At 42.8% G+C, this 11,319-nt stretch overlaps 1 protein-coding gene across 1 annotated transcript; it reads left to right on the top strand.

Annotated features, from left to right (window-relative positions):
• Nucleotides 1-976: 976 nt before the first annotated feature.
• Nucleotides 977-11,318, top strand: SRD5A2 (steroid 5 alpha-reductase 2). The gene is made up of 4 exons (XM_007470885.1): nucleotides 977-1,142; nucleotides 5,368-5,469; nucleotides 8,283-8,433; nucleotides 11,189-11,318. The coding sequence occupies exons 1-4, from the start codon at nucleotides 1,055-1,057 to the stop codon at nucleotides 11,253-11,255; spliced, it is 408 nt and encodes a 135-aa protein (XP_007470947.1). The 5' UTR covers nucleotides 977-1,054; the 3' UTR covers nucleotides 11,256-11,318.
• The last annotated feature ends 1 nt before the right edge of the window (nucleotide 11,319 follows it).

Here is an 11,319-nt window from a genome sequence, read left to right as displayed (position 1 = left end):
TCTTAGAAACATAATGATGAGTTTCCTTTCATATGGAATTAAATATGAGCAAAATAAACTATATTTTTAGGGATGCATACAAATGAGGTAAAATTGTAAAGAAGCAAAAAGAAATGATTATTACAGGAATCAGGATGGTGGTGACCTCTGGGGTAATGGTGGTACTGTGAACAGGAGGAACCCATAGGAGGCTTCCAGGTGATGGCAATATTCCATTTCTTGACTTGGGTTAGTGACATTATGGATGTTTATTTGATAGTAATTCATTAAACTATTCACATAGGTTTATGAACTTTCCTGTATGATGGTTATATTGCATCATAAAAGAAGAAAAATAAAAAACAGGACATAGTTTGCTGCCTAGTATTTAGCATTATATCTTGGGCAAATTTTAATTTTGACATTATTTATATTTTTTAACATCTTCCTAGATTCCTCTAGATTCATAGTTCCTAGCATTTAAAGGAATCTCTCACTTTTCTCAAGGGGTTCTGCAGCCCACTTTCTAGGGAATGCTACAATAACAGTAATTAAATCATATTATAGAGACATATGGAAAGCCACATATGTCTGAACGACCCCTATCACAATTCCATTCCACTGCTACATGGGATAAGCCTGGCTTTATCTTTCTTCCAGTATAATCTGGATTTCACTTCTAGATCCATGTAATGCTGATCTCCAGTCCTGTGTTTATAGGATTGAATTTATTAACTTAATTTATAAGGATGAAATTTACCTTTCAAGGCTGTTGTGGCTTGAAATGCATGGTGGCTACTGTGCATTTTAATGAAACAAGACAAATAATAGCCTAAATGATTGCTCTAGAATCAGATAATAATGTTCTTTCATTGCATACATTTAAGGGAAATGGTTTTTAAAAATGGGTTTGATGTGATTGCCTGTTGCTTCATCTCAGTGATTGATTTTTTTTTTTTTTAACAATGGATCCTGACCTTTCTCCCCCATATACCCTAGGACATTTGTTTACTCACTGCTCACTAGAGGGAGGCCGTTTCCAGTTGTATTCCTTTTCAGAGGCTTTGTCTTCTGCATGGGAAATGGACTCCTCCAAGGCTACTATCTGGTTTACTGTGCTGAATACCCTGCTGAGTGGTACACAGACATACGGTTTAGCTTGGGTAAGTGAGTCTGACTGCTTCTCACCCATACCCCAGTTAACACCCCTGCCCACAGGCTAAGTCACCATTACCTCTCCCTATCCTACTGCAATAACCTTCCAAGGATCCCATTACCCCCACCCCCACCCCACGACCACCTCCACCCTGGTCTTTTCTCTGTATAGCAGCCTGAGAGATCTTTGAAAAACATCGTGTAGTTACCCATCTCAAAACCCTCCAGTGCATTTCTGTTACTCTCAGGATAAAATACAAATTTCTTACCACTGCCTATGAAACCCAAATGTTCTTGGTCCTGCCCCATTTCCTGACTTCATTTCCTATCTCCATCCATCTCACTGTGCTGTAGCCTCAGTGGCTTTCCTGCTGGACCTGGAATACTCAAGTTTGTCCTGCTCCAGAGCTGTTGTACAGACTACACCCTCTGCGTAGAATGCTCAGTCCCTGTATACTCGGGGAGCTTGCTCCCTCCCTTTATTTAGGTCTCTATTAATTCACATCTCCTCAGAGAGACTTTTCCTGACCACCTATCCAAAATAGTAGAAAACACTGATCATTGAATTTTTTTCATTATCTGCAAGAGGAGCTAAAGTTCTTTACTAAAGTAAAGGTTCAACTGTTTGTACATTCTTTTGGCTCAAAGGAAAAAGGCAGAGATTATCCTTAATCCCTCTCTTTACATCACATATCACGTTCCCTCCATCAGCTTAGTACAGCTGCTTCTAGTTCTAAAACATGTGCCGACTGAGCTCAGCTCTCCACGACTGCACTAACTTCATCCTGGTCTGAGCCAGGATGACCTCTTGCCTGGAGTGCCACGGTGACCTTCAAGCTAAACGTCCTACTTCCAGTCCTGACCTTCAGTAGCTCCTTCTCCACACAGTGGTCAGAGGGAACATTTGAACACACGAATGGCCAGAGGACTAGTTGTACGAATGCTGGTACATGCACCCAATGGAGTATTCTGGAGCCACAAAAGCAACCAAACAAAGCAAAACAAAAGCAAGGAATGTCTCTGTGCTCATTTGGAGACATCTCTAGAACATGTGGTTAAATAAAAATAAAGTGTGCAGTGTATGTAGTGTGCTGCTTTTTGTGTAAAAAATTGGAGGAGGAACTATTGGATTGATAAAAGAGAAACTTTTTAAAAAGGGTATCTGTAGGGTTTGGGGTAAAGAGAATGGGATGGTGGGCAGAAATTTTCTTTTAATACAGTTTTGTCCTTTGAATCATGAAACTTCATAACTTAATTAAAAATCCAAATGAAAGTTGCTCAATACTGAGAACAGATAAATAAATATACTTAACTTTATAGTTATTAAACTGATCCTATAACCACACAAGAAAATGCTTTATGCCAGTTTACAGGAAATACAAAGAATAAAATAAGTTAGATGCCACCATGAGGAAGTAAGCCAGTCTTATCTAGAAAGGGGGGCTTTCTGAGGGACCACACTGTCTGGTCTTTTTAAGACGTCTGTGTCCTAAAAAAAAAAAAAAGACAGGGATCTGGGCTAGATGAAAATGGCCTTAAAGCATGTAATGACCAGATGTCAGGTGTGGTCCTATATTGGACTTTGGTTTACATGAACCAGCTAGAAGTGGTATTCTGGGGACATTTGAGGAAATTGGAATATGCCTAGATGTTACATAAGATGAAGATCTGGAAGGACATGCACCAAAGTGTTTAATGGTGGTAGTTCCTGGGTGGTAGGAACAAAGTGTCTTGGTTTTCTTATTTCTGCTAATTAGCATTTCATCTTCCACAAAACATATATACTTCTTTTGTAATGATAATAAACTGACATCAGATCCTATTCTCCCCTGCTTAAAACCTGCCATCGGCTTCCTGTTGCACTTAAAAATCCACACTTCTCGCCATATCCTGTAGAGCTTGATGGGATTTTGAAAGTTCCATCCTCTTTACCACCACCACCCCGCCCCCCATCATCTATCTTAAAGCATTAACTGTAGCACCTTCCTTCTGTTTCTTAGACATGCTAAACCTATACTAGCCTCAGGACCTTTGCATCTGTTAGTCCCTCTACCAGAATGCTCTTCCTCAGATCTTTGTATTCTCATTATTCAAATCATAGGACAGATGCCAGATCTTCAGAAAAGCTTTCCCTATTGACCTCATCTAAAGTAGAGACACTTCCTCCCCACCCCAATTCATTCTTTTTTATCTCCTTATCCTACTTTGATTTTCTGCTTTGTAGTGATATTATGTGATTTAAAATTTTTTATTATTTTAATTCATTTCTTTGTTTCTCCACTGAAATGTAAGCTCTATGAGAACAGACACCTTGACTGTTTTTCTCACTACTTACTATATCCCTGGTGTTTAGGACAGTGCTTGGTACATAGTAAGACCTCAACACATGTTATCTGAATAAATGAATGAAAGAATCAACACATGAATGAGTCTCATACCATCCTTTTAAGATAGGTACTGTTGGAATCTACATTTTACAGATAAGAAAAGTGAGGCTGAGAGAGGTTAAGTGCCTTGTCCAAGGGCACACAGACATCGAATCTAAGGTGCCTGCTTTTCCACTGCTGTGCATGCTATCTCCCCTCCCTCTCCCACACCCTTGTCCTCCCTCCACTGGTGTCCCTTCCCAGGTTTCCTTTCTTCCAGGCTAATAATCTTTTGACAAGACAACATTAACAATCATTATTTCATATCATAGCAAATGAGGTGAGAGTAGATGTGACTGTTTTTAATTCAACTGTTCTTGCTTTTTACGTGATGTATTTTGTTTTCTTTAAATTAATTTTATTATATTTTTATTTTTGGCTGCGTTGGGTCTTCGTTGCTGCGTGTGTGCTTTCTCTAGTTGCGGCAAATGGGGGCTGCTCTTTGTTGCAGTGCACGGGCTTCTCATTGTGGTGGCTTCCCTTGTTGCAGAGCATAGGCTCTAGGTGCGCAGGCTTCAGTAGTTGCAGCATGTGGGCTCAGTAGTTGTGGCGCATGGGCTCTGGGGCACACAGGCTTCAGTAGTTGTGGTGAGCAGGCTCAGTAGTTGTGGCTCGTGGGCTTAGTTGCTCCGCGGCATGTTGGATCTTCCCGGACCAGGGATTGAACCCATGTCCCTTGCACTAGCAGGCAGATTCTTAACCACTGCACCACCAGGGAAGTCCCCTGCCTGATGTATTTTGATCAGCACAAATACACTTGGCTGAGAGCTGGGGTTGGGCGTCTGTGTGGAACAGTGAGTGATTCTGGGCCCATTGGGACGTAATACATAGCATCCCTGACCCCAGCTCTCCTCATCTCAGTCCAGGGCCCTTTCTTTACCTGTGAATGGGGAAGGGGAGTGTGTGTGTGAACTGGCCGTGGTGGAAACCAGTTTGCTAGGTGCCAAGCTCTCCAATTACTTCCATGAGCGTGGGTATATCAATCAGTAGTGCTCTCAGCAATAAGTCACAGAAACCCAACTCTTAGTGACTTAAATAATTAAGAATTTATATTTCCTACGTAACAAGATTGTCCAAAGGTAGGTGGCTTCTGCATTCCTTCAGCTGCTTGCTGGTGTCATTAAGATCCCAGGCACTTTCTGCTCTACTGTTGTGAGAATATTTACTTCTAGTCCTCATCACAGTCACGTCATGGTTGCAAGACATTTCCTGTAGCTCAAGGCATCGCATCTGGCAGCAAAGGAAGAGGGAGGCCATAGAGGCACTGGTCCCATTTAGCCCCCTTTATCAGAAAAGCAAAAGATTTCCAAGGAAACCTCCAGAAGACTTCCCTTTACATCCTCTTGGCAGAACTAGGTCACAAGACCGTCTCTCAGCCTCTGTAGTGGGGGTGGCAAAGGAGAAGGGATTAGAGTTGGCTGTTGAGTTTGCCCACCATGTTTTGACTATCTGTGAATGGGCTGAAAGCTTGCTATTTATTCATTCATTTATTTGTTTATTTACTTATTTAAGTATTGCATGATGGTAGGGCCTCCCTCTATCCTTTCCCGCTTGCCTCTATCACGTGACATTGTGTATTTTCAGCCCTTTGGTTTATGAAACAGCATAGCCCCTTCATTCAAGTTTAGGACCAGGGTTAGTTGCCCCCTCCGCCACTTTTTTGCCTTAGTTTCATTCTTAAAATTTGAAGTCAAATGCCCTTCCCTTCATTTTTAGAAAAACAACAGCAACAACAAAAACTTTAGATTGTGAGAAAAACACCAAAAACAGGATATGTTTTTAACTTCTCCCTCTCTTCTTTGCCAAGGTGTCTTCTTATTTATTTTGGGAATGGGAATCAACATTCATAGTGACTATATATTGCGCCAGCTCAGGAAGCCTGGAGAAATCATCTATAGGATTCCACAAGGTAACGTCTCCCCCGCCCTCCAGATTCCCACTCCTCCTTGGGAGCCTGTCTCAGGAATTACACTATGAGTAACAAAGGGACAGGGGGCAGAGAGGGCCCAGATGACACAATATATCCCAATATGTCCCTGACTTCTCCTCCACGTCCCATCCTACCCCACAGCACATTTGCAGTCCTCACCTGAAACTGGAAGTTCAAGAGAAGAGCCCCCAGGAAGGTTCATGATCACAATACCCTGCAGGTGGGGGGAGGGAGGGGTTTGGGGTAGGGTGAAAGTAGGCTGCCTCTTAGTTGCAGTAGGTAAGATTATTATGTGCTGTACTGGGGTTCTCCAGAGAAACAGAACCAATAGAATACAGATTTAGACATTGATAAATAGATTTATTATGAGGAATTGGCTCACATGACTATGGAGGCTGAGAAATCCCATGATCTTCCAGGTACAAGGTGGAGCCCACAGAGAGTAGGCAGTGTAATTTCCAGTCTGAGTCCCAAGGCGTGAGAACTGGGAGAGCTTCCGTGTAAGTTCCAGTCCGAATGCAGGAGAAGACCAATGTCGCAGCTCAAAAACAGAGCGTGAATTCTCCCTTACCCTGTTTTTTGTTCTATTCAGGCCTCCAGTGGATTGGATGCCCATCATCCCTGGGGAGGACAATCTGCTTTACTCAGTCTGTTGATTCAAATGTTAATCTTATCCAGAAACACCCTCACGGGCACACCCAGAAATAATGGTCAACCAAGTATTTGGGCACCCCATGGCCAGTCAACTTGACACAAAAAATTAACAATCATATGTACAAAGTGTCGATCCTTCCTAGGTTAGCAAATGAAGCCTAATCATGCATGACCAACAAATTGGTCCTCTTCAATAAGTCTCACTAGACTTACCTATTGAGTAGTCAGGGGGTAGTATTTGTTTATTTCCTGCCACTCGTATGTTCTAAAAGGTGTGGGGAACCATATTTACTTAATCAAAAATTAGGATGGGAAGTCTAACAAGTACAAGTGCATTTTCAGAGATAAAGGTGCAGAATATTTGAAGTCCTAACTGTTTCCAAGTAACCAAGGTGTGAGGTTGACAAGTATAAGCAGGTGGGAGTGAATTCGTCCAAGTCATCCTTCAACATTTTTAGGTGGGTATTTGTGTAGGTCAATGGCTCTCACCCTTTTTGATGTAAATACAACTCTTTATTTACATTTAAAAATTACTGAATTATGATGTGATGTTGGCACAGACTAATATCCACCGATTAAAAAAATAATGACAAAGCTACTTTGAATTCGGTAACACTTAAATGAATTTGAATGTTGCTAACATCCTTTCAGTACCTACATCAAACAAAAATAATACTGTAGGTTGAGATACACCATTTGCTATATTCACAGCCACTCGTATGTTCTAAAAGGAGCAGGGAACCATATTTACTTAATCAAAAATTAGGATGGGAAGTCTAACAAGTACAAGTGCATTTTCAGAGATAAAGGTGCAGAATATTTGAAGTCCTAACTGTTTCCAAGTAACCAAGGTGTGAGGTTGACAAGTATAAGCAGGTGGGAGTGAATTCGTCCAAGTCATCCTTCAACATTTTTAGGTGGGTATTTGTGTAGGTCAATGGCTCTCACCCTTTTTGATGTAAATACAACTCTTTATTTACATTTAAAAATTACTGAATTATGATGTGATGTTGGCACAGACTAATATCCACCGATTAAAAAAATAATGACAAAGCTACTTTGAATTCGGTAACACTTAAATGAATTTGAATGTTGCTAACATCCTTTCAGTACCTACATCAAACAAAAATAATACTGTAGGTTGAGATACACCATTTGCTATATTCACAGACTATTTATAGACCCTTTGCAGTAGGCCAGTGTTAACTCCTGGGGAGTTACAGGTCAGGAACTGCTGATGCAATATCATCCTTCAGGAAGATAGCTTTAAGGGGCTTTGATTTTTTAAGTCTTCATTCAGTAACTAGACAAATAGAGAAGAGCAGAGAAAGCTCTTAAAAGTGAAATTGCCAAGGTTAGTCTCCAACTATTAAGTTATGTTAGATAATGACTTAAAAACAAAATATTCTTTGTATAAGTATGGAAAGAAAAAATTGGGGTGAAACTTTCCCAGTTTAGTGTGGGGCAGAAATATTGAGTGTAGATATATTTCCTAACATTATAAATGTGTTGATTTCTAGATAAAGTTTTGAGGTCAGAAATAGAGGTTGGCTAGAAAAGGAAATCTTTAAAATCAATAGAAACAGACTTCACCGGCTTCCAGTAGGGCAAAACCCTTGCAGCTCCCACTCTGTACTTTAAACTCGAACGGAGTGTACTGCTTTGCAGAAGTGGGAGGGCAAATGCCAAAGGAGAATCTGACTAATTCTCACATCAGTTCAGGTTGTTATTGTTTTCGCGTGGTGTGTTCTTTTAACTTGTGTGCGGTGGACGTGCTGTGTGGGTGTCCAGGGAAGGAGTGAGAAGGTGAGTGGTAGCTGGGAATGTTACTTAATAGAACGAAACCATCCCCAACCTCCTGCACCTCATCCTTGTCCTGTCCAGAGCCAGTAGTCCAGCAGTTGTTGGAGATTTAGATGGAGCCCCTCCAGCAGTTGGGGCCTCTGAGGGCTACAGGATGCTGGTGCTGTTTTCCCTTCTCCCCAAGAGGATTCCACCAAACTCCCATTACTCTGAAGGCAGTCTCCAGCCCCGCATTCATCCTAGGTTCCCTTATGTATTTTGGAACAAAGCACAGGGGTTTTAATGCGGCCCTGATCTAGCACTGATGATTGACTTGTTGATTCTTCTGCACGCAGGTGGCTTGTTCACGTACGTTTCTGGAGCCAATTTCCTTGGTGAGATCATTGAATGGATCGGCTATGCCCTGGCCACTTGGTCCCTCCCAGCACTTGCATTTGCATTTTTCTCACTTTGTTTCCTTGGGCTGCGAGCTTTTCACCACCATAGGTAAACTTTTCAATCAAGGTGGCAGCATCCACATAGCTTTCTTCTCCAAATAGGCTTTTATTAATACACAGAGTCAGATATAGACACGGAAGAGATTTTTTTTTTTTTTACAAGGTAAGGTTGATACAATTATCCAGACGGATAAATTCTGACTTTTTGGATTTTCACTGAAGTTGAAATTTGGCTGGATGACAGTAACAGTAACAATTTTTTTTCTTCCTATGAGCAAAAACAAACCCAGGTAGACAGGAGCACCAAAGTGACTTGGGAAGCCACATGCCCCCTTGTTGAAGAAGGCTTCCCAGAGAGAAGCGCTCGGTGTCCACGTGAGTTAGTTGACTCAGGCTCTGTGCCCTCCTATCAGGCTTATCTGGCAATGGCTGCTGTCTGGCAGTGGGCTACAGGTAAGAGGAGGTACAAGACGTAGATTCCATTTCCGTGCCTCACTTCACTTCCGCCACATCTCTCCAAGTGTGTTCCATAGGTGGGAGTCCAGGTTGCACTTTCCAAAGCTTCACAGGTAATTCTGAGGTACAGCCAGGATGGATAACCACTGGGGAGAAGTACTAGCCCTGTGCCTAGTGTGCCTACTACTTTTAGTTCTAGGTTTGGTGCTAACTGTTCAGGTAATCACGGAGCCCTGGAAACTCTAGGGTTGTTCTCTCGGAATCTGCGTAATACCAGCGCTCATTTCGGTTCTCTCCTCCTTCCTCTACCTCCACCCTCCGTAAATCATTACCAAGGTCATTGCGGGCTTCCTGGGAAGATAGGGTCAACAATTATGTACTTGTGTGGTGCAGTTTCAGGACTGTGCCATCTGTTGGGGAACGCTGGGAATTGCAGGGGTTTAGACCCATTCCCCTGTCGCTCTAGCCTAAAGCTTTACCAAAGGCCTACCTCCCTCCCAGTCCCTGAGCCTGGGATGGGGTGGGGACAAAGGAGTTAAGGAAAAGCATCACTGCAAGGGAAAGGTTACATACTAAGTTGCTATCAGGCTGTAAAGGCAAATGTCAGATTCCTTCGCTGAAATGGGGCTGGAGGAAAGAGAAAGCCTGTGGTTACTGGTGACAGAGAGGATGGATGCCCAGAGAGAGAACGGGCTTGGAACCAGGACCCTGAAGGAACCCCTTATACTCCTGCATAGGTGTTTTAGTCCCGCTAATGATTTACTTCAAAGTTTTGAAGGTTTAAATAAGAATGTGTTCTTTTCCTTGGAGTGGAATTTATGCAGAGACCTGTGAGAAATGAATGAAACAGCAACTCCTCATGATCTATTCTTACCCCCTCCTTTGCTTGGTGGGGAAGGGCGCCGGAGGGTCCCCAGCCTGGAAGGGGGTCAGTGTAATAGTTCTCCCCAATTCAGGTAGGCCTGTTGCCCACCAGAGTCAGAGGGGCAGGGGAGAGGACAGGGCATCAGCCAGCAGTTGGAGGGGCCCTGAGAAGGTTGGCCTGTGCTGGGCTTGGTCATGGGAGGGATAGCAATCCCACCAGAGGGTTCTAGCTAGTACAACAGCAGAATCCAAACTGAGGCCCTGTCCTATTATGTCAGCCTGCTTCAGAGGGAAGGGCAGAGGGCGTCTTTTCACAGGGCTTACTGGGGTTTGTGAGAGGCAGCTCAGCAGACCTCAAATCACAGCACGGAAAACCAGCCACCTCCTGTGACATATTAATACTATTTGTCCCTCAGTTCAAACTATGGTACTTGAACACAGTGTATCATCTTAATTATAACTTGAGAGCTGCCAGCTTCAACTGGGTAAGAGAACAGCCTGGTCACTTAAAGGGAAAGCCTTTTTATAAGATGCATTAGTCTCCCTGGGCTGCCGAAACAGATGACCACAAACCGAGTGGCTTAAAGAACAGAAATTTATTCTCTCACAGTTCTGAAGGCAGAAGTCTGAAATCAAGGTGTGGGCAGGGCCACACTCTCTCTGGAGGCTCGAGGGAAGAATCCTTCCTTGTCTTTTCCTAGCTTCTGGCAGTGGCCGGCAATCTTTGGTGTTCATGGCTTATAGCGGCCTCACTCTAATCCCTGCCTCTGTCTTCACGTGGCCTTCTCCCATGTGTGTGTGTCTCTGTGTCTCTTCTTTCCCTTCTCATGAGGACACCAGTCATATTGGATTAAGGGCCCACCCTGCTCCAGTATGACCTCATCTTAATAAATTATAGTTGCAGTGACCCTATTTCCACAATAAGGTCACATGCTCAGGAACTGGGGGTTAGAACTTCAGCATATATTTGGGGGGAACACAGTTCAACCCATAATACAAGGTAACATTTTCTTGGCGTTCCCAGGCCTCATGAAGGGATATTTTTCCTGGGGACATGACCAGTTCTCTAGGGTTAACGTTGCCTATGCTCTTTGGGGTCTCTGGTTCCCTGTATTTCTCAGTTGAATCCACTGAGTACTTCTTTTTGGCTATGATATATTTTTTATTGGGTAAAATATACATAACATAAAATTTGCCATTTTAACAATTTTAAGTGTATAATCCAGTGGCATCGGGTACACTCATCATATTGTGCAGCCACCACTGCTGTCCTCTGGCTATTACTTTTTATTTCTCAACATGAGAGGCTTCAACATCTACAAGAGATAGGATGCAGGAGGGAGGAAGAAGATAGATGGCCATCTGGAAGAGTCAGACCCTGAACAACTGCAGGCTGATTTGTAACAGGGATTCCAAACAGATCAAACCTCAGTCGTTGACCACTGCTTGGTTGTATTTCTAATTATTCCTCTCTTGTCTTTTAGATTCTACCTCAAGATGTTTGAGGACTACCCCAAGTCTCGGAAAGCCCTCATTCCAGTCATCTTTTAAAGAAACCAAATAAAAAGGGAACAAAGCTCCCACAATCCTTTTGAAAACCATCAAGCTGCTGAAC

This window comes from Lipotes vexillifer, unplaced genomic scaffold (genome assembly GCF_000442215.2).
Source record: "Lipotes vexillifer unplaced genomic scaffold, Lipotes_vexillifer_v1.1 scaffold717, whole genome shotgun sequence".
Classification (NCBI taxonomy): Eukaryota; Metazoa; Chordata; class Mammalia; order Artiodactyla; family Lipotidae; genus Lipotes; species Lipotes vexillifer.
The sequence above is the reverse complement of the archived record's forward strand: the minus strand, read 5'-3'. Positions and strand labels throughout refer to the sequence as shown.